The sequence below is a fragment of the Agelaius tricolor genome, unplaced genomic scaffold (assembly GCF_023055355.1).
Source record: "Agelaius tricolor isolate 1412-34295 unplaced genomic scaffold, bAgeTri1.0.p SCAF_10, whole genome shotgun sequence".
NCBI classification, from domain to species: domain Eukaryota; kingdom Metazoa; phylum Chordata; class Aves; order Passeriformes; family Icteridae; genus Agelaius; species Agelaius tricolor.
The window spans coordinates 20,529,106-20,551,132 of record NW_027269270.1 but is presented as its reverse complement, the minus strand read 5'-3'; the positions used below and the strand labels follow the sequence as shown (position 1 = coordinate 20,551,132).

Genomic DNA, 22,027 nt, shown 5'->3' with positions numbered 1-22,027 from the left:
AGCCTAAGGTGGCCTCGAGTAGGTAATGCTGGCCCAGATCCACTTTGGTTCTGGCCACTCCCAAAGCAAACCTCTGCATCTGAGGGTCTGTGTGTACACGCGCCTGTTCCCTGCAGATGCCACTGCAGGGACAGCAGCTGGCCACAGTGCAGGATGTGTGGGAATGAAACTTTGCTCTATTTCCCTGCCATGGTCCAGAGGGCACAGCCTCTCCCCTGCCCCCAGAGGGGCAAGTCAGCCCCAAGCATGAGGAGGCCAGTCTAGAAGCCTGAAACATGGCTCCGAGTCTGCGCTTTCTTTGCGAACACCTCCAGCATCGGCAGTGCAGGAGGAAGTGGGGAGGGGAGAGGGTGGGCTGGTTTAGCTCCTCCCAGCTGATAATTCATTACCGCCCGTTAGCCTGGATCCATCCTGCAGCAGCTACATCCTGGCAACAACATGTGTTCATTTCACACATAAAATGCTGTATCAAAATGCATCCTTGAGACATTCCCCCTGAAACCTTTTCCAGCTGCCTCTCCCAGCGCTTCACTTGTGGAGCAGTCCCTGCAATTGGGATGTTTTGCTCTTAATGGATGCCTGGCACCCATTGTAGAAATCATAGAAATCAGGGCTGCAGCTCATGAGAAATACAAGAGGGATCTTCCTGCATGGAGCAGAGAGGCAGCAACATCTATGGCGTGCTCTGCTCCATAGAGGGAGAAGCAGCAGCTATGCTCATGCACGTGGCTGGTTTATTGCACACCATTTGCAATGATGCAGAAGATCAGCATCTCTTCCCTCCCCTCCTTCCCTGTGGGTTTGGGAGCTTTGGGCAGCAGAGCTGGCTGGTCTTGCCTTGGGAACATGGAGGTGGTCTTGTCCCATTTCTCTGAGGTCCCTGACTGCTGCCTGATGCTGGTGACTGTCAGCCTGGTGGTAAATCTCCCTTCCACAGCTGAGTGGGAAGAGGCAGGGTGGGTGAAGGACCCCACGCTTGCACAGCAGGTCATGGGAGTGCTTCCCTGTGGCACCCTCTGACTCCTTGTGGAGCCATTCCCAGGGCTGGGCTGGCTCTCGGGAGAGATGAGGCTCGGCCACCAAGGCTAAGCCCTTCATGTTGGCTGCCGAGTCACAGCCAGCCTTGCACCCACCCCAAGCCTTCTCCAGCTTCCCTCTGAGCACCCGTTCTTCTTGATCCTCACACCTCCTCAGCCTTTCCTCTAGCATTTTCAGAGGCTTCTTCCCCACCGTGTACCCCTAGCACCCCTGGGCCAGGGGTCTCTGCTGGTCTGGGAAGGTTCATCCCTTTCCTTGTAGGTAAGAAAACAGCAGGACTTGGCAGGAACGGCCGAGTCCAGCAGCCCTCCCCAGACCCTTTCCGTGCCCCCTGTCCCCTGGGCTCCCCCCCACGTTCCCCAGACAAAGGGATGGGGTCTGTGACAGCATAGCAGGTCCCAGCCCGTCCGCCCTGGCGGCCGCACCGAACGAGCCCCCCACCGGTGAAGGTCACGCCGGGGCGGCGGCCGCCGGGCAAAGCCACCCCGCGCTCTCCCCCCCCGCCGCCCACCGGCGAGGGGCGGGCGCACCGGGGCCCCGTGCGGCGGCGATTGGCTGCGGGCGGGGAGGCGGGGAGCGGCGGGGCCGCGGCTGGCTGCAGCGGCGGGCGCGGAGCCCAGAGCGGGCGCGGCGGAGCATCTTCGGGCACCGCGGCCCCGGTGCGGGCCGCCTCCCCCGCAGCTCCCGGCCTCATATGGGCGGTGCCGGCGCCCCGGCCCCCGCACGCCCGTCCCGCTCGGCGTTAGCATGGGCACGGTGCTCTCCCTCTCCCCCGCCGCCTCCTCGGGCAAGGGCGGCGGCGGCGGGGGGCTGCTGGCCGAGAAGGCGCCGGGAAGGGTGCCGGGCAAGGGCGAGAGCCGGCTGAAGCGCCCCGGCGTGCTCATCTCGGCGCTCACCTGGAAGCGGCTGGTGGCCGCCTCGGCCAAGAAGAAGAAAAGCACCAAGAAGGTGACGCCGAAGCCCGGCGGCGGGGCCCCGGGGGGGGCCCCAGGCCAGCCCGACCCGCTGGTGGTGCAGCGCAACCGCGAGAACTTGCGCAAGTCGGTGGTGGGGCCGGCCGACGGTGCCAAGCCGGGCCCGCTGGCCGTGCCGGTGCCCACGGTGCCCTCGGCGCCGCAGGAGCTGCACCCGGGCTCCGGCGGGGGAAAGCCTCCGCCGCCACCGCCGCCGGCCGGCAGCCGCCCCGCGGGATCTCCGCGCCGCGTGGTGGTGCAGGCGTCCACCGGCGAGCTGCTGCGCTGCTTGGGGGACTTCGTGTGCCGCCGCTGCTACCGCCTGAAGGAGCTGAGCCCCGGCGAACTCATCTCGTGGTTTCGCAGCGTGGACCGCTCGCTGCTGCTGCAGGGCTGGCAGGACCAGGGCTTCATCACCCCGGCCAACCTGGTGTTCGTCTACCTGCTGTGCCGGGAAGCGCTGCGGGGCGAAGACATCGGCAGCCAGGCCGAGCTGCAGGCCGCCTTCCTCACCTGCCTGTATCTCGCCTACTCCTACATGGGCAACGAGATCTCCTACCCGCTCAAGCCCTTCCTGGTGGAGGGAGACAAGGGGCGCTTCTGGGAGCGCTGCCTGGGCATCATCCAGCGCCTCAGCGCCAAGATGCTGCGAATCAACGCGGACCCGCACTACTTCACGCAACTCTTCCAGGACCTCAAGAGCGAGGGCGAGGGCGGAGACGGGTCCAAGCACTGGACGATCAGCCTGGACCGTTAGGGAGGTACCAGGCCCCCGGCGCCGGGGGCGGAAGGGGCCGCGCACCGAGGGGCGGGGGAGGCGAAGGACTGTCGGATTCCCCCCCCTGCCCCCGCATTCTCCTCGCCTTCCCCCTTCCCCGGCCGTCAGTTCCACGGAGACGCTGCTTGGACCCTCCCTGCTCCGGATCCGGCTGCCCTCCTCCCCCGCCTCCGACCCCAGCTGGGGGCTGCGCTCCGGAGCTCCGAGGCGGCGGCGAAGACCGGGGAGGGGGAGCGCTGCCCCTCCCTCCTTGGCCAAGGGCGGGAGGGGGAGGCTGCGGAGGAGCGGAGGCTCCCGGATGCGGTTTCTCTAGAAAAAAGGGGTGAAAAAATGGATGTGGGGGCCGGGGGCAGGAGGGCTCGGGGTGGGGGTTTTGGGGTGTGGCGGGTGCCCGGGTAGAGGGTGCATGTGAAGGAGTCCCTGGCGCGGGCAGGGCCGCCCCGCGCCTCCGCAGCGCTCCCGGCGCTGTCCGTGGTGCTGGAGCTGCCGCGCCTGAGCAGACAAAGGAGGGGATTGCGGGCACGGCTGGGGGGGTTCTGTGGGCGATGCCTTCCCCCCCGCCCCCCTCGGCCCACGTGTGGTACATGGGCCCCCTCCCCCAGCATGGGTGACGCTGCCCCTCACCCCGCGGGAGCCGCCCGCAAACCCCTTTGTTCGAGCCGCTGGTGAAGGGGGGGTGCCCACGCCTCTCCTCTCGGGCAAATCCCCCCCGTGTGCCCCCCGAAACAGGGGGTGATGCCTCCCCGTCCTTGGCTTGCTGCGGGAAGAGGGGTCTGTGCCAGAGGAGGCCTAGGGTGCCCAAACGGAGGGGCCTGCTATGGGAGGGGGGGGGGGGGGGGGGGGTCTCCTCTCCTCTTGCTTTGCTTCACTGGAGAATAAAGAGGTGGCCTGGATGGGCCTGCGGTGGCTCCTGGACTTGCTGGGCTGTGGGGTGCAAGGGCAATCGGGGTAACACCCCAAGCTCCTGGTCATGACCCACTCTTCCCCAAGAGGGATGGGGGGCCCTGGTTCCCAAAGGGGTTTTACTCCCTGGTGTGAGTTGGGGGTCAAATTTTCACCCCTCTTTGTGCCCAAGGCCAGTTCTGGTCCACCTGAGTGTCTCTTGGACCCTTGTGATCTCTCCTGGCTTCCTCCATTCCAGATGGAAATTTCCTGGTGCCTGTCTGCCACACCGAATTTGAACAGGATGCCACAGTTTATGTCACCTCCATTTTTTTTAAATTTAATTTTCTTTTTCCTGAAGCTATGCCCTCCCTCACCTCACTTCTCCCTACCTCTGCTCTGCAGGGCTGGGCTCCCTTTTCCTGGCAGCAGCAGCAGGCTGTGGGAGCTGAGCTGCTATCCCTGTTACCAGCTCTGTGCTTCTGCAGACCTCCAGGGAAGAGGGGTGGAGCACGGGAAAGCTTTGCCTTTTATAAAACTGGTTGCTACGCTTCAGGGTGCTGAATTTTCCAGGCCTCCTTTAGCAGAAGCTGCTGCACATGCTCTATGGCTGGGGTCTGCATCCAGGGTTTCACAGCCCCTCTGAGCCAGGCATTTGGGCTCCCCTCCACTGGGAAGAGCTGTGCTGGCTCTGCAGGTCATGGAGGGTAAGCTGGATTCCCTCTACCTTTGTGTGCATCAGCAGAGCTGCTAATTAGGCCCAATCTGGCTCATTCAGGCAAAGCTGTGCTGCCAGGAAGACAGCACAGATGTCCCTGTGACGGGGCTGACCTGGCAGGGCGCTGTGCGAGGCTTTTCCGTGGCTGTGTGAACCCAACGAGACCCACGCTGCTCCTGTCCTCCCTCTCCTCATGGGTGCTCCTGTCTGTGCCTTTAGAGAGACATTCAGGTGACCTTGTGGTGAGCTCTCTGGGCCACAAGGCATTCCCAACCCACCCCAACTTTGGCCATGCCCACATCTTGTCATGGGAAAGGTAACTCTGGCTTCAACTGGTGGAACTGGGGCCTTACAGCTCCTACAGGGCTGCTGGGAGAGCCCTGAGTCTCCTGTACCAGCGTTTTGCAGAGAGGGAAACTGAGGCACAGTGAGATGAATACAGCAAGGTAGTCTGCATCACAGGGTAACATCTGAGCCATTGGTACCAGCTATTTCCACCCTGAGCTGTGGTGTTTGTCCACAAACATGTGATTTCTATTCCCAGCTGTAGGGCTTTATGGAGTCTCCTCCTGGAGCTGAACAGCCTCCCAGCACTGGAGGATTTTCCCACCCTACAGATCTCCTTAGAGACACTCACAGGGTTATTCCAGCTTCAAGCCCCAGCCTTTCAAGTTGCTTCCAGCTGCAGTGAGGCCATGTCCTTCCCCTCCTCCCTTGTGTTTCATTGATTAAGAGTCCTAGGCCTCACTGGGGGATTTAGGAAGAGCTAATTGCAGACTGGTAATTGAAGACAGCTTGGAGTCTCTGGAAATGTCAAGGAATGAGAGAGGAGCTTAGATGCTCCCATGCATTTAAATATGCATCACTGGCTCAGCCAGAGCCTTGCTGGGGGGAGGGAGGGAGACAGACAGACATGTCTCTGGTTTTCCCTATCCCAGAGGACCTCACAGAGCTGCTGGGGGGAGCAAGGCAGGGGTAGCACTAATCTTACCTTGTCTGGGAGTTTTCTGCTCCTCCCAAAGCAAAAGAGAGAACACAAAATGGCTGGGTACTGAGGGTGGGAATCTCAGGCTAGAGAGCTTGGTTTTCCCCTTTTTAAAACTGTGATTTGACATGCCAGACTCCTGTGCTGCTGCATGATTGATGGTCTGGACTCAGGAGGCAGCTGTTGGACAGCAGCAAGGGGAATGGAGAGAGCTCGTGTCCAAACCTGTGATGCCTGCAGTGCTCCCTGAGGAGCAGTGAGGGACTGAGACCCTCCCAGCCAGGGACTGAGACCCCCCAGTGGTGCCAGCCACAGGGCCCAGCAGTGCCTGGGGTTGCAGGGATGGGAGGATTCACACTGGGTTTGGGACTTGGAGGTAGAGCAACAGGGCCAAATCAGTGATCAGTCACTGCAGGGATCCAGGTGAGGGGTCCCAGTGCTTTCCTAGTTTGAAATTCCTCCAGCAGCAGCACATCCCCTTTCCATGCCTCACACTGGGTGCCCCATTGCTCCACATTGCAGCAGCAGAGGTTGGTACTGCAGCCCGCAGTGGTTCAGCCCCTCCTGCCCCAGGGAGGTCTCTGCTCAGGCCAGAGCACCCTTATCTTCCTTCCCAAAGGTGCAAAGGGCTCTTGGATGCACCCTGGGTGGCAGTGGATCCCAAGGATGCATAGTCACATATGAAAAAGGGAATTTCTGTCTGGAGTCATGGAAGAAGCTCTGTGGGACCTCCCTTGCCTGACTGCTCTGTCTGTGGAGCAAATTCCGTGGGCTGGATGAGCTGGCCATAGCACTGGGGCAGGGGTGACAGGCAGCTGGAGCAGCCAACCTGGCAAGCCATGCCTCTTCCATGTCAGACAAACAGCAGGGAAGCCGTGGTTTAGCTATTAAGAGCTGTCATCATCCCCCAGAATGACTTGGAGATGCTCCATGGGAGGAAAAGGCTCTGGATGATGCAGACCCAGCACCTGCTTGGCTGCTGAAGGACCTGCCTTGGCCCAGCTTTCTGCAAAGCCTTTCCTCATTTCCCTGCAGGGATGCTGGATGGTGTTCCTCGAGGCAGATGGGAGTGGGAGGTCTCTCTTTGCCTCTGTGGGAGCCACTGGAGCACTGGCTCCATTGCAGCTTTGGCTGCTGCTGCCCTGCTGAAATGGGGATGGCTGGCGGGGGCAGGGCTCTGGTCACCTCCCTGCTCTGTGGCACTTCAGCCACAGCTGCTCACGGGGGCCTGGGGGCAAAATGGCCCAGGGAGATGGCAGCAAGGGCAGAGAGAGCCAGAGCATCCCAGACTAAATTGGCTGATGAGATATTTGTGCTCAGGGAGGGGCAGGATGCTGCCACAGGGTCTCATTTGAGGGAAGACACATCCAGGTTGGGTGGAAGGCTGCAAGAGCTCTGCCTGTGCCTAGGGTGGCCCGGTGGCAGGCATGGGACTGAGGGAGGTGGGATGGCAGCAATTTGGTTCCCACTGTAGCCAAAGCACGGCCTGTGGCATTGCCTGGCTGATGTGTTTGGGAATGAGGGCACAGACTGGGAACAGCTCAGTGCCAGGAGGCTGGGGCAGGTGAGGAAGGGGACCTGGCTGCCCTGGAGCCCTGCTGGGATGGTTGATCCTTCTGCCACAGAGCCTGGCAGAGCAGAAGGCCAGGGCTGCAGAGGCTGGGTCATTACCTCCAGCTCACTGAGAGCTGAGCGTGGAGGTTTCCCTGTGCTGGGTCCCCTGCCTGTCTCACAGTCCTTTGTCACTTCTGAGGACTTAGCTCCTTAGGGGACAGCCAGGCAGAACCCAGCTGTGACCCAGGGCAGATGTGGGGAGTCTGCCCCAAGGAGTGAGTGTCCCCTGGCTGGAACAGGGACTGCTCCCTCATCAGAAGGCCTGCATTAGAGCATAATCTGGCATTAGTGCATTAATCCAGCCTTCCTGCCCTCAGCAAAGCCCACACCAAGGTCTCAGTGTACAGCTGGACAGCAGCAGCACCAGGACACTCTCCCTGGCCACCCCTGATGGGCACCAGAGAGGAGGTGGCAGCAGGGACGAGGTTTGGGTTTATGGGGGCACTACAGCCCCAGCCCTCAGCACACTGCCAAGGGAGAGAGCATCTTCTGGAAGCATCCCTGTTGCTTTCTTGGAGGGACTTCACAGGGGTTTTGGAGCCTGGCTGCCTGCACCTGCAGGCTCTGGCTGAGCCACACTAAGTCACGAAGCACTTTGCAGGGAGCCAGGCCAAGAGAAGGTGGTGTCTGGAGAGAGGATGTGAGTCAGCAGCTCGGGTGTAGGGGGCTGAGGAGCCAGTGCAGCTGGGATGAGGAGAGAAGGAAGGAGGTGGGAGTTAGGAGAGCTGGAGAGGGTGCAGGAGTGGGCAGGGAGGAAGACTGTGTCCCCCAGGGCAGACATGGCCTGGCTGTACTGCAAAGGCTCTTCCCAGCATGAGAAATGAAGACAAGTGGCAACATGACTTCACTAAAATAGGGGAGGGACTAATCCATTCCCTCTCTACATTATGGGGGGACTGGAAGATTTTGGGGGAGTTGGAGAGGTCCCCCTGTCATGCTGGCAAGAGGCTGGGGTCAGGGCAGCCCTCTTGCCAGCTGAGCAAAGCCAGACACAAAGATACATTTGTTGGGGTGTTTTTTCGTGGGAAAAAAAAATCATCCTTCTTCCTTTAACCACAGAGCAGCAGAGGAAGCTGCTGGGCCATGTACTCTGCTCCCTCAGTCTTCCCAGCACAGGCTGAAGCCCCTTGGGACTGTGTTCCCCATCTCACCCCATACAGGGCACCCAAGGCCTCCCCTCAGGCAGGTTGGAAGCCCACAGGTGCACTGAGTGCAGCTCTCAGCCACACAAAATGGGCTCCTCACCAGCTGGTGCACCCCACAGCCACACACGGTGCTGCCCCTCTGCCCCCCGGGCTGGGCACCCCTGCCCAGGGCCAGGGATGGTGTTCCAGGGGGAGCTGTGCTGGGCTCGGTCCTGCTTGCCCATTGGCAGGATTTTGCTGCAGTCTGCTCCGAGCCTGTGGTTTTGGTGACTGAGGAAACCTGCAGAAAGCAGCACTGCTGGTGGATTGGGTCAGACGGGGCTCTGGGAGGAGGAGGAGGGAGGCTGGGTTGGGTGAAGCTGGTGCTCTGTTCAGCCCTCCGATAAACTCAACATGTGAGGGGAGGTGGCTCCCAGTGGAGCCTGGGGATGGGAGCATCTCGAGTTGCCATGGGGACCGCGGCTGCATCCTCAGGCAGGCAGGAGCATCGCTGGTGCAGCCCCGCATGGGTGTCCCCCGCTCTGCTTCCTTCCCGGCTGCCGTCCCCGGGGAGAGCAGGGCTGGTGCCCGGCCTTTGGCACGGCACCCAGGGGACAGAGCGCTGGGACGGTGGCACCCAGGGGACAGAGCGCTGGGACGGTGCCAGCGGGGCTCGGAGCTGAGCGGAGCGAGCCGCAGCTCAGCCTGTTGCTCCGGGTGTGTGCGGCCGCCCTCCCTCTCCCGAACAGGTAAGTCCCCCTTTTCCCTAGCGTGTCCCGCCTCCAGTCCATCGGGGATCCGGGCTGCAAGGTCGGGCCGGGCTCACCTGGGCTTCCCTGGTGCAGACCCCGGCAGAGGGACGGGAAGGGGGAAGGGAGGAGCTACCAGTGACCCACATCCCTTAATCCGCGTCCTGCCCTGCGTCACGCAGTTACCTAAGCCCCGGAGCAGCTCCCCCGGCGAGGGCACAGCCTCTGCCCCGTCTCTGAGGGGGCCACTTGTGGCCATTTCCCCCATTTTGCCCTTGCTAAGTGAAACTTGGGGGGCAGGGGATGTCTCCAGCCTGCCTCGGCGCTGGTTGCGTGGGGGTAACGACTCCTTTTTCCCCTCGCTTCACCTCCTGCCGTGCCTGGGAACAGTCTGTGCAACACCCGGAAACCCTGGAGGCAGGGACAGTCCCCTCCCAGTCCCTGCAACTCCTTTCGCTCTCAGGGGTTCTCTGCCAGCAGCATCAGCCCCCCCAATTCACAGCCTGAGCCCTCCCCAGAGGACACACTGACATCAGATCCCACTCCCTTAAGCTGATTAGGGCAGTAAGGATGCATTGGAGCAGATGCCACCAAGGCTGGAGAGTGACCAGACCCTGGAGGGCTGCAGAAGGGGCAGCATGGAGCCCCCAGATGTGGGAACTGCTGTGGTCTGGGGCATGAAGGGAGAGGAGGTGGGGGCTGACCACTCCTTGCCTGGGCTGGGGAGCTGTATGACTCCCCCTGCACAGCTGGTTTGATCCCTGAGGCAAGCCTGGGAGCCCGAGAACAGCATATGTGGCTTTCCTGAAGGGGAGTCTCAGGTAACCCAGAGGTTTCCAGCTCTGTCCTCTCTCCTGGGGATTGTAAGAACTGGAGGTGACACCTGGAGAAAAGATGATGCAGACAACGGCCACGTCCTTCCCACCCCAGCCCTGAAGGTGTTCTGGCTCAGATGGGAGAGGATTTGCTGAGTGGTTCCCCCTCTCACCAGCTCCCTTCAGACAGGAGAGGACACAGGTGACAGCACCTCTCTGTTTTATTGAACACCAACCCCACCCCCCGGCCAGTGCGGAGCTCAGCGTGCCCAGCTCTTGCGCATCCACTGGGCCAAAGTCCTGCTCCAGAGGATGGGGGCAGCTCCTTGAACCCAGGGGGAGAGACTCAGGGCTGCCCCTTGGTGCCTGGGGCTCCCAGACCTGCTGTCATCCCCTCTTCTGCTCCACCACCCATGCTGCTTTGTCCCTGGGGATGTTCCCACTTATGGAGGGTGTCCCACCAAGCCCTGCATGTGAGAGGCTAAAGCTGGAGTAAAACTGGAACATTATTAAAGTGATGAGCAGGACACCGGCTCATGTGCAGGGTGTCAGGGACTGTCTGTGATGTGATCCTTGGGCACTGGGGAGAGGGCAGAGCTGCAGAGACCAGGCTATGCTGCCTCCAGGCTCTGGTCTTGCCCTGAGACCTGGCAGTGAGCCCCACACTTGTCCCTGGCACCTCCAACCCCAGAACTCTGCCCTGGGTCTGAGTGAACCCATAGAAAGCATCTGCTCTCCAGAGCAAGGCTTCTCCTGAGGTCTGAAGGAAGTCACCTTCAGGCAGCAGGTATAGGAGGGATGGAGGAAACAAAGCCTTTGGAGACAAAGGTGAGGGGACCAAGTGGTTAGGGAAGGTCCCCTTTCCTTGTCCCCGCTCAGTGGGACCCTCATTCATGGAAACAGCTGCCCTGGGGCCCCAGCTCCAGACTCCTCTCTGCAGGGAATGGGAGGGCAGGCACAGGCTGGAGGCAGAGCCAGGGACATTCATGTCATGGGCAGCACGTTGCAAAGGAAATGTGGGGCAATGTCCCTGCCAGGAGAGGAGCCTGTGGTTTTTCCTTCCATTCACACCCTGCTTTAGGTATCCACATCCATTCCAAGGATCATGGATACTTCCTCATCTTAAATTTAAATGGCTTCCCTCCTCCAGCCACCCACATCAGAGAACAAACCCAGCAATCCTGCAAGCACCCCCCATCCCCCACACCACACCAAACATAAAAGGGGGCAAGTGAGAGCAGGGCACAATCCCATCCCCCACCCCTCCCCGCTGAGCTTCCCAAATCCACAGCCCCACGCTGCCAGGGCCATGGAGCATCCACGTGGCACAGCCGGGCCCCTAATGGTAATGGTTGTTCATGTTGTTGAGGTGGGAGGCTGCCATGGCGCTGAACGAGGCTGAGGGCTGGAGCCCGTGCCCTGGGTAGAGGGACGGGCTGGAGCCAGCCCAGTAGGAGAAGCCAGCCGGCGTCACTCCCGAGGTCATGAGGTTGAGTTTGGAGATGCCCGAGAAGGGCAGCGGTGCCAGGTTGCCCTGGAATTTGTAGAGGGCGTGGTCGGGGGTGGCCGGCTGGCACACCTGGGCCAGCCCATGGAAGTCGAACTTGTAGGCGTAGCGCTTGCCGTGCACCTTGGTCATGATGTTCTTGTCGTAGTAGTAGCGCAGCGCGCGGCTCAGCTTGTCGTAATTCATGTTGGGCTTGCTCTTGCGCTCGCCCCAGCGCCGCGCCACCTCGTCGGGATCGATCAGCTTGAACTCCCCGTTGGTGCCTTCCCAGGCGATGCAGTTCAGGTTGGCCCGGTCCGAAAGCAGCTCCAGCAGGAACTGCCACAGCTGGATCTGCCCGCTGCCTGCAAGGCCGGGCCCCAGAGAGGTTAAAGCTCCTTCCCAGGGCACAAGGTGAGGGACAGGATGTGCCCCAATCCCCTTGACCCGCTCTTACGTTGCCCTCTCCCACACCCAGGTCTTGGCTGCACCTCATTGCATCTTCCCTGCTTTAGAGACACATAAGGTGGTAACAAGGTTATGTCTCCTTTGCAACATCCCAACCCCATCCTACACCCCCAGATATGAGGAGAAGATACCTCTGCACCTTGAGATGGAGTAGGAGTGCTCAAAGGTCAACACAGGTTACAGAGGGTCTGGATCCAGAGTCTCCCCATCCCTCCTGCCCACATTCACACACCACTGAGGATGAACACCTGCTTGTTTGTTTTTGTGGGAGGACATGGCCTTGTTCTTTCATCAGCAGCCCCAAAAAGGACCGACCTATCTTGGCAGAACCCAGACCCATCCCAACACAAGCATTCCCACTGCCATGTCTGCTGGAAACTGGGCTGGTCTCACAGCCCCTGCTCCAGGGACACTGTGCCCTTCATAGATGTCTCCATGGTCAACTCAAGTCAGGGAGCAACACTCATCTGAACTACACCCCAGAGAGACACAGATAGGTGTAGGGGAGGAAGAGACAGGGACAGAGCATGGCCTACTGTGGCTTTGAATCAGGCATCAATGATGTTCCTTATTTCCAAAGGAAAAATGTCCTTCCTGAGCCATGGCCATTGCACCTGCAGCTTGCACCAAGGAGTTTCCTCAGTGGGTGCCCATGGTGCCCCTGTGCCAGGCTGTGCACACACTGGAGCCTGGCACACCTCGACACGCCCATGGTGAGGCACAAGGACATGCTCCATCGGGTCTGGCCAGAGGGCATGAGAGGAGAGGGAACCTGGACCTTTGGGCAAGGGGGATCCGACTGCTGGGACCCGGCCACCCTGCAGAGCAGCCCTGCACTTTCCTAGGCACCCCACTCTGCCTCCTCTGAGCAGCATCCCCTGCACATCCCTGCTCCTGATGCCAGTCCTTGCAGCACATTCTCTCTCCAGAGCAGAGGATGTGCCTTTGCAGTTATCCCTGTGCTCTTCTAACATTATCATCCTAAACCTGATGGAGGTTTAGGACCTATGACCTCAGCAACAAGAAGTCCTACAGCTCTGCTACATTTCCCACCAAAAAAAAAAAAAAAAAAAAAAAAAAAAAAAAAAAAAAAAATCTTGTTCTGCTTGTTTTATCTGGTTTTCCCTGTATCTCGCTCTAGAAGAAGCAGGGAACAGGCATTCCAAATTGATTCCCATTCCACCAAAACCCACCCAGACGTCCCGATCCAGGTAGTTGAGCCCAGGTCTTTCCAAGGTGTTGTATTTCCTAATTCCCCATCCTGGGACCAAGGCAGGGGATCTCTCCTCGCTAGTGTGCATCTGCAGCCCTTGCCTCTTCTCCATCACCACAGCCCCACCCTGGCCTGCAGCTATCTCCCACCTGTGGGTGTTCCACCCCATGCAAGGAGGTCAGGGAGGTGTTGGGGGGTGCATCTGGGTGGGATGGTGAGGCTCAGTCCTGCCTGCTGCACGGTGCAGCACATGATAATGCACCTGAGAGCTCCTTAAGGAAATACCCAGGGTCCAAAAGGATCCCTCTCACTGCAGCACAGTGTTTGCAGTATGGCTGGGCAGAGTCTGCAGTGCAGAAGCAAAAGGGCTCCCCCAGCTTCATCTTTCTACCCCTCCCACCACTAAACCAGGTCTCCATTTTTCCTGCTCAGAGGAGTCCCTGGTCCCTGCCTCCTAGCAAACAGACAAGCTACACAGCCCAAACACCACAGTGCTGGCCCCACGACCCCCTGTGCTGCCGTGCTCCCAAGCAGGCTCCAAGCTGCTCCTTGGTCAGCTCTGGGAGCTCCAAGCTGCTCTTTGGTCAGCGCTGGGAGCTCCAGGCTGCTCCCTGGTCAGTGCTGGCAGCTCCAGGCTGCTCCTTGGTCAGCACTGGGAGCTCCAGGCTGCTCCCTGGTCAGCGCTGGGAGCTCCAGGCTGCTCCCTGGTCAGCGCTGGCCAATGCCCATGACCCCTACGCGGGTTGTTCCAGATGGATGGCTCCGGTTCCCGGGGACACATCACTCCCGTGCCCCAATGCTTCACTGGCAGCTCCCTCACGAATGATGTCCCAACTCTCCTCTGCACTCGCAGGAACGGATCTCTCCCGAGCCCGGATTAGCCCGCCCCACTCCCGGGATGGCTGGCAGCTCCCTCCCGTCGGATGTCCCGGAGCTCCCGGGAGACCGGAGTTAGGACCCCGCACTCTCCCCGCTGCGGGGCTCGGGGGGATGCGTTCCCCGCTCCTCTCTAATGCCTCGGACGGGAGCTTCCGACCGTCGGGGTTGGCCGCTGTCCCCGCGGGAAGTGGCGGCGGGATGCTCCCAGCCGGAGGCACTGGCAGCAGCAGGGAACGGGGGCTCCGTGTGGCCGTGTCCTGCAAGGACAGTGCCCGGCAAAGGACGGGAAAGGGGCTCAGCTGGCTGCTGGGCGGGAGAGAATGCCAGTGCCCCGGGGTCCCCGCTCCGTGCTGGCCGGGGGAAGCGGGGCCTGCCCAGGGGAAGGGGCAGCGGTGCTCTTACCTTTCTGCACGCCGGGGCTGAGAGACCCCCACGCCTGGCTCTTCCCGTCTTTGAACAAAGTTTCCCCGACTGGATCTGGGGGAAAAAAGGAACGCGGGTGGTGTGGAGGGAGGGCTGGAACCAGGCGGGACCGCGACACCCCAGCGCCCACCCGCGGGCAGCGTCCCCGCAGCCCCCGGCCGCTCCCCCTTGCCTGCCCCGCCGCTGCGGCGAAGCCAGGAAACGCGTCCAGGAAAAAGGAAATCCGATTTCCGACCCAGCCGGGGAAGCTTTTAAATAGGAATAGACGATCCCGTGGGCTCGGGTAGGGAGGAGAAAGGGAGTGAGGGAGAGAGGTGTGGGGCAGGGGGAGAGGGAGAGGAGGCGGGTGGGTGGCAGGATGGGTGACAGGAGCGGCGGGTGGAAGCAAGGATGTCTGTCGGCATTTGGGGAGTGGACTGCTGGGGAAAGGATAGATAAACGGACAGATGGATAGAAGGAAGGAAATGGGTGAATGGATGGAAGGACAGAAGAGACGATGGTGAGTGGGCAGGTGGAGGAAAGAAAGTGCGAGAGATCGATGGATGGAAGGGCAGGTAATGGATAAGATGATGGGAAAACAGGCTGATGGAAGGGATGTTGGGTGGATGGAGGGGTTGGCTGGTACCCGGGATGGAAAGGAGGATGCAGGGACAAGTGGGTGGGGTGGAAGAATGGATGGAAGCACAGGGTGGAAAGATGGGTTGGAAGAAAAGAAGGGTGGATGAAGAGATGGAAGGACAGGGTGACGGTGGGTGGATGAAGGATGGGAAGATGAGTGTGCGGGTATGGAAAGCTGTGAGGGCAGCTGAAAGGAAGAAGGAAGGGATGGTTGTGGTGCTGGAAGGCAGGAAGAGAGAATGGACAGAGGGAGAGGGGATAACAGGGTGGGCGCTGGAAGGAGATGGGGCAGAGGAGAGCCCCAGGGCCTCAGCGGGACAGGGTGGGCAGGGGCTGGGTGCTGTGCGGTGCACGGCGCTGCGGTGGGGCAGCGGCCGAGGGATCCGCCCGTACCTGGCAGGTACATGTTGAGCAGCAGTGGCACCGCTCCGGTGCCGTGTCTCATGGCAGCTGTGGAGGCGGCCCGCGGGCTGCATGTTTTAATATTCCTGCCCCTATTATTATTATTATTATTCCACTTTATCAGGGAGCAGCTGATGGCGAATAAATGGCAGCGGGACGGGCAGGGGACGGGCAGGGGCCGGGGGAGGCGGGGGAAGGGGGAGTTTCCAGGCAACTCGCAGGGGCTGGGGCCCCGGCTCCAGCAATTTCCTCCGCTGTAATTAAACCGGGCGCTGCCCCCCCCCCCCCTCCCTCCCCCCGCTATCGGGCCCGCATCAGACTTTAATCACGGCCGCGGGTTTCTATGGAGAGCGGTTCGGGCCGCTTCCTGCCTCTTCCGCCTCCTTAACTCTTCGCAAACACGGCGCTGACATCCCAGCTGGGAGCGGGCCCGGCCACTGCCTGGAGACCGCCCGGGCCCGGCCTCCCACCAGCACCTCCCTTCCCGAGCCGCCGATCGGCCCGCAGCGCCCCGGAGCCCGCTCCCGATCGGCGGTACCGCCTCGGAGCCCGCTCCCGATCGGCCGGTACCGGTACCGGCACTGCCCCGGAGCCCGCTCCCGATCGGCCGGTACCGCCTCGGAGCCCGCTCCCGATCGGCCGGTACCGGCACCGCCCCGGAGCCCGCTCCCGATGGGCCCGCAGCGCCCCGGAGCCCGCTCCCTGCTGCACGGCACCGGCAGCAGCTCCGGCACTGCCCCCCGGCCCTTGCTCTCCGAGCTGCCGTGCTGCTGGCCCTGGGGGTCCGTGCCTGCCCCTTCCCCAGCTCCAGCATCATCAGCACAGTCCTGGGGGCTCCTTGCAGTTCAGAGTCCTGGGGTGGGCCAGGGGAGTCCCCACCAGCACTCTCCACTTCCAGGACAATGGTCACGGGGTTCCTTTGCTGTGCCCAGAGTTTTGGGGTGGGTAAGTGTGTCTCCAGCAGTTGGTGCACCAGGTCATCCCACAGCTCTGCCACCTCCCTGGCTCCTCTGTGCTCTCCTGAACAGTCCCTGCCCCAGGGACAGTTAAGCCTGTGACCATCCCACAGCACCCAGCCCTGTCCCAACCTGCTGCACATCTTTATTAGGATCCATGGAAGCTGGGTAACCCCCAACACCCACACAAACCAGGATGGCCCCATCTTCATCTGCTTGTCCTGGACAGTGCTGGGTACATTCTGAAGACAGGAGGACATTTCATGGAGAAACTTATGGAGAAAAGTGATACCAGCTCCAAAAAAAAGCATATCTGGCCAGGTTTTTCCCTGTCACCCATGGCCCCACCTGTTATAGGCACTTGTGGGGTGCTGTCAGTCTCTGTCCCCCAGGTCAGGAGTGGACCCCCCACAGGATCCCACAGCTTGAGGCAGCCAGGCAGTGTGCCAGCAGCTGTCGCCAGTTCTCCTCCATGAGTCCAACACTGTACAGCCAAGCTCACAACTTCTTCTGGAGCATTTCATTGATGTCTGGCAAAAGGATGAGCTCTCATGCTGGATTTAGCTGCCTTTCTGGAAAGTGATCGTTACAAGATATGGACCTAATGGAAATCAGGATACAGCCATGCCAGACTCACAGTTTTTATTTACAGTGCCTGCCCTGCATAAGAAGCTGCAGCCCAAGGGGAGCGATGCTCAATCAGGGTGGCACAGCCCAACAGAGCTGGTGACTCCTCTTGGCAGGGGGTGTCCAAAGGGTTTAGGAAACAGGGGGTGCCTTGATTACCGAGCTCCACCTCTGCTCCAGGTGCTCCACCTCTGCTGCCCATCTCCATCATGGACAAAGAGCAGATGCTGGCAAGGGGAGACACGAGCAGAGACCGTGGTATTCCCCAGAAATTCCCCAGCAATCCTGTTTGGAGGTAACAGCCCTTAAAAAGCTTCTCTTCCCCCAGCTTGTCTCCTGAGCTCCCCTGAACCTCCCAGTGGGGCGTCCAGCTCTGTACAGCCCAGCAGCCCTGGCTGCTCCCTGCATCCCTCTCCTGCCCAGCCCCCCAAGGTGCAGCTCTCCCCGCAGTGGCTCCGCAGCCTCCCAGACTTGCTTTCGCTGCCTGAGTCACTGAAACAAACCGCAGGCAACGGAAAACAAGCCCCGGAGACAGCAGGGTGAGGTGGGGGCGTGCCTGACCCACCACCTGTCCTCTCCTCGCAGCCCAAGGGGAGACCATGATACTGCTCCAGCAAACTGCACAGTGGAGGGCATGGAGGGGGTCTGGGCTGAGGGACATTGCATCAGCCCAGAGTGGGGAGGGGGTGCAGTAGGGATCAGGCTCAGAAATGGGTTTAGGGTTGCAGGGGCTGGAGAAGGGGGTGCTTTGGAGGGCACTGGGGATGGAGATTCCTGGGTCCCTGGGAAAGCCAGTGGGTGGGGGGCTTAAAGTGGGATGTGAGGGGACTGGGGTCTTTGAGTGATCTGGGGTCAGAAGTGTGCAGAAGGACAGAGAATGTCAGATCCTAAAAGCTGGCAAGCTCTGTGTCCATGTGGAGCTTTGGAGACCTGAGTGATATGACCCCAGGTTCATGGGGGAGCTGGAGCAGAGCCAGAGGATGAGGAAGGCAGGGTATATGAGAAATCCAGGAAATAGGGGCTCATGTCCATGGGGGAACAAGGGACTGGGCTGTGGGTCTGAGGGGGATCTAGGAGATGAGGTTCCAGATCTGTGGGGCTACTGGGGATGGAGCCCAGACATGTGGAACACCCAGCTGGAAGCAGCTGCAGGTCCCTCCAGCTGCAAGAGGCAGTCTGCCCCCCACCCCCCACTCCAGTGCTCTCCTCCCACCCCAGGTGGAGCAATAAGAACCCGAGACTTTGCAATGACCCCCACAGCCCACCCTTACTCCCCCATCACAGCCCTGTGTGCAGTGCCCGGGAAAGCTTCACCTGTGAGCCGGCGGTGTGGAGCGGAGCCGAGCTGACGTGGCCCTGGGCTGGCTGCGCCTGGCCAGGTGTGCCGGAATGTGTTTGTGCTGGGGGAGAGGCCCTGCGGCCGGTGGGGTGGGGCCACTGGGGACACGGAGGAGACAGGGGCGGGCTGGGGGGCACTCTGCAGCCGGGATGCCATGTGGGATGGGGATACACAGGGGCTGGGTCTTCTGCACAGCAGCACCGGGGCTGGAGGGGAGAGGGGGCATGCAGGGAAACACGTGTGTGCTCAGCTGTGTGCAGCTCACATACACACACACAACACACACACACACAACACACACATAGACACACACACACCCACACCCATGCACATGCTGACACACACACCAGGGCTGGGGTCTCTGCACACTGCTGGGTGAGCGCCGTGCACAGGCTGACCCCCAGTCTCTCAGCAGCCTCCTGGGACACTCCCTTTCTCAGAGCCAAGCATGCTTTTAGCAGGGTGGGCATCAGGGAGCCCAGGCATCTGAGGCACTCAGAACTGTTGCACCATGCATCCCTGTCCTTGGTGTGGGGAGCGCCTCAGGACCAAAAGCCTGTGCCCCAGGAGGGCTTTGGGGTGCCAGAGCAGGATAGAAGACAAGGAGGAGGAGAGGGGGAAGAAGCAATGTGCTGGGTGCAGGGAGCACCTTGGGATGGGTAGCCCACACCCCAGAAATGTTCAGAGCCAGATGGAAGAGGAGGAGGCTGGGAAAGAGTGCTGGAGGAGGAGGAGGAGGAGGCTGGGTGGGGCTCCCAGTGTCCCGGAGCCGGATACTGGCACGGATATGCTGGCGTGGCAAGGCTGGAGGAGGAGGACACGCACACACCTGTGAGCATCAAGCCAGGCCCCTACCACCTGTGGAACACTACCCTCAGACCTCCTTCCCCTGCACAGCCACCTCCTGCCCAGCCCCTCTGTGCCAGTGCCCCCAAGCCTGACACAGCTGTGGCTGCCCCATGTGTTGTCAGAGTCCTGTCCTGCCCCAAATGACCCCTATGTTCTTCCTCCTTCCCAGGCCCACAGCAGGCAGGGACCCCCTTCTCTCTTCCAGAGGGGTGTAGAGGAAGGGGACCTTGGTTTGCAGACTTTGTAGCAATCGATTTCCCTGGCATTGATCCTGGGAGGAGAACCCAGGGTACAACCCTGCTGGACGCCTCTTCCCAGGGCACAACCCTCTTGGTGTCCTCTCCCACCTCCAGTGCTCCCTTTGCCCAGTAAGTTCCCATTTTCCCAGCCAGAACACCATAGCAGTGGAACTGTGCATGGATGAGAGGTGGGGTGCAGAGAGCTCAGCCCAGGGTGGAGCTGGCCATGAGCCCAAAACTGCTGGGGAAGGGGAAACCTTCCAGGTTGCCACCATGGTCCTCCCAGCATGGTAGCCCCCCGAGGAGCTGAGCAGAGGCAGGAGCACTCTTTTTTTGACAAATGCCTTTATTTGCTACCGGATAGAGGTCTATTGCACAGCAGCCTGGAGGCTGCAGGGCACACAGCCCTGCCCCAGTTCAGTGCTGGACGCGGCGGATGGATTGGATCTGGTTGGTGTGGGCCTGGCTGCTGTATTCATTGTACTTCTTGAACTCGCCGTTCTGTCTGTCCCGCTCCAGCACGTACTGGTAGCCCCTGTATCCTGGGTACTGGTATGCCACCCACCTGCAGGCAGAGCCTTGGCTCAGAGCCCCAAGCCAAATCATCCCATCCCATCCCATCCCATCCCATCCCATCCCATCCCATCCCATTCCATCCCATTATCCCGTTATCCCATCCCATCCCTCTGCTTGCCTTGGGAGGAGAGGGACAGAAAATACCCAATGGCTTGTATTTTCAAGGAAAAGGTAGCAGGAATGCATCCCTTTTTTGAGGGGGTCCCCCTTCCACATTGTGGGGTTTATGGAGGTGTTTTCTGCAAGGAGGTGCTTCTGAGCCTCTGCTCTTGGCACCCCCAGTCCCTGCCCCGCTGGCTGCACTCACGCTCCGGCGTTCACTTTGATGGATGCCACCTCCTTGTTGCCCCAGCCCATGGCCTGCAGCGAGGGATAGTCGTCACTCAGCTCAAACTTGTGACCCTGGAAGTTCTCAGCCTCGTAGAGGATGACTTTGCTGTCATTGTGGTTCTGCAGAGAGACAGAGCTGGACGTCAGCAGGAGTGGGTTGCCTTGCCCGGGGATAGGGATGTGGCATCAGTGTGACACACACCAAGACACTTTGAGAGGCCTGGGATCGTGAGCAGCTTTGGTGCAATGCATGGGGATGTCCCTCAGCCTGGCACCCCCCCACTGGGACACCCCAGAACTGCCCCAAGGATGCTGCTCTCATGTCCCTGTGGTCCCAATGCACAGCTGTTAGTGAGAGTTAGTGGCTACAGCCTCTGGACCCACACGGACTGCTGCCCTCAGCATCACCACAACTCCCCAAGGCTGCAGGAAGGTTCAGAGCAAAGCAGGACGCTGAGAGAGGTCCCCTCAGCTCTGTGGGACCTTTCTGGGTGCTGGACACGGTGGGGTTAATGGCTGGGACACTGAGAGATGCAGCACTGTCCCCCGTGCCCAGCCCCCACATGCATCTATCTGCACCGAGGAGCAGTCCTGCCAGCAAGGAGTGATCTTATCGCATCCCCTTTATTAAAGCCTGAACATATCTGCCTGGTGATTATTAAAAGTTGGGGGGGGACCCCCCGCTCGGAGGCGCAGACGTGCCGCTGCTGCGAGCAGCGGTGTCTCTGCAGATGGAGCGATAGAGCCGCGGCTGCCTGGGCACGCCCCAGCTACCCGCGCTGGGAGGGGACGGGCCCGCACTCCGAGCATCCCTGAGGTCCCGCCAGCTCCTCTCTGTTCATCCCAGCCCCGGGAATCAGGGCTGGGGGACAAGGCCTTGGGACCCCAGCCTGGCAGGTGGCTCTCCAAAGCACAAAGAGCTGGAATTGTGGTTCAGGCTAAATTTTAGACCTAGAAAGCATCCCAGGATCTTTGCAGGGAGATGGGAGCTGGTGGGTGTGGCTACTCCTCCACTTCATATGTACCTCTGTGAACACCTCACCCCTCCATCCCATGGTCCATCTAAGTCATCCTCCAGTCTGTCCCACATTGCCTCCATGCTGGGCTACCTGGAGGAGGCTCTGCCTGCCCTGAGCCCTCCCCCTGTGGTGTCCCAGTAACTCACTGCGCATTTGACAGGCCGGAAGGAGAGGAGGTGCTCGGTCCGGTAGCCACTGTTCCCGCTCCAGGCCTCCCACCGGGGATAGTCACCCTTCTCCAGGATAAACTGCTGTCCCTGGTACTCAGGGTACTCGAAGCCTACCCAGCTGGAAGGAAGAGGAGGAAAACCCTCAGGGATGTGTGACACAGTCCCCAGGATCAGTCAGGGGTCAGCTTCTCCTTCCTGGGCAGGGGACAGAGACTTCCTGCCAGGTTATGGGTCTGTCACAGATGCTGGGGTCCTTGCTAGCAGAAAATGTCCCTTTTGAAAGTGGGGCCCCTCTCTCCAGAGCCACATCATTGCCTCCAACCTACGCCTTGCCTTGTTAAGGTCTCCCTGACTAGCAGATGGGAAAACACAAGGAGCACAAGCAGGGAGGTCTCACGATGAGGCTGTGTCATAGCTGAGGAAGAACTCGGGTGTTCTGGCTCCCTAGCAGCTCCCAAGAGTGCCCTGGGAGCAGTGGGTTTGCTGCAGCGGGGCGTGCCAAGGGGCCGCGGGGCCGGCGGGGCACTTACGGGCCAGACTCCACCTTGATGGAGCGGATCTTGCGGAAGCCGCGCTCCATGATGCTGGGGCACTCCATGAGGAACTCGCAGCGCTTGCCCTGGAAGTTCTCCTCCTCCCACACTGTGATCTTGTACTGCCCCAGGGTGTCCATGGCTTCACTGCTGGTCATACGGGTCTCTCGGCTGCTGGCAGAGCCCCACGGATCACCCCAGGGCAGGTGCCCACCACCAGCCCCCAGCCACCCTCCTGCCTGCT

General features: G+C 60.7%; 3 protein-coding genes across 4 annotated transcripts in view; 1 reads left to right on the top strand and 2 right to left on the bottom strand.

The window, feature by feature from the left end:
* Positions 1-1,604: 1,604 nt before the first annotated feature.
* The window catches only part of CDK5R2 (cyclin dependent kinase 5 regulatory subunit 2), a 37,284-nt gene continuing 16,861 nt past the window's right edge, over positions 1,605-22,027 (top strand). For both annotated transcript variants that reach the window (XM_071435135.1, XM_071435134.1), the window contains exon 1: positions 1,605-8,841. In XM_071435135.1, the coding sequence (XP_071291236.1) occupies positions 1,786-2,748 (963 nt within the window). In that variant the 5' untranslated portion in view covers positions 1,605-1,785 and the 3' untranslated portion in view covers positions 2,749-8,841. The remainder of the gene's footprint in view (positions 8,842-22,027) is intronic.
* Positions 10,937-15,255, bottom strand: FEV (FEV transcription factor, ETS family member). Its single transcript, XM_071435136.1, has 3 exons — positions 15,137-15,255; positions 14,105-14,179; positions 10,937-11,507 (listed from the first exon to the last, which is right to left on the bottom strand). The coding sequence occupies exons 1-3, from the start codon at positions 15,186-15,188 to the stop codon at positions 10,996-10,998; spliced, it is 639 nt and encodes a 212-aa protein (XP_071291237.1). The 5' UTR covers positions 15,189-15,255; the 3' UTR covers positions 10,937-10,995.
* On the bottom strand, positions 19,510-21,941 carry CRYBA2 (crystallin beta A2). Its single transcript, XM_071435137.1, has 4 exons — positions 21,781-21,941; positions 21,227-21,368; positions 20,039-20,181; positions 19,510-19,720 (listed from the first exon to the last, which is right to left on the bottom strand). Exons 1-4 carry the CDS (start codon positions 21,939-21,941, stop codon positions 19,573-19,575), a joined length of 594 nt encoding a protein of 197 aa, XP_071291238.1. The 3' UTR covers positions 19,510-19,572.

Excerpts from the sequence above, each read along its gene's own strand:
- CRYBA2 (XM_071435137.1), bottom strand. The coding sequence starts at position 21,941 with ATGACCAGCAGTGAAGCCATGGACACCCTGGGGCAGTACAAGATCACA. Across the intron at positions 21,369-21,780 it reads ATCAAGGTGGAGTCTGGCCC|CTGGGTAGGCTTCGAGTACC; the intron begins GTAAGTGCCCCG and ends TCTTCCTTCCAG. Across the intron at positions 20,182-21,226 it reads TCCGGCCTGTCAAATGCGCA|AACCACAATGACAGCAAAGT; the intron begins GTGAGTTACTGG and ends GTCTCTCTGCAG.
- FEV (XM_071435136.1), bottom strand. The coding sequence starts at position 15,188 with ATGAGACACGGCACCGGAGCGGTGCCACTGCTGCTCAACATGTACCTG. Across the intron at positions 14,180-15,136 it reads GCTCAACATGTACCTGCCAG|ATCCAGTCGGGGAAACTTTG; the intron begins GTACGGGCGGAT and ends TTTTTCCCCCAG. Across the intron at positions 11,508-14,104 it reads CAGCCCCGGCGTGCAGAAAG|GCAGCGGGCAGATCCAGCTG; the intron begins GTAAGAGCACCG and ends CCGGCCTTGCAG.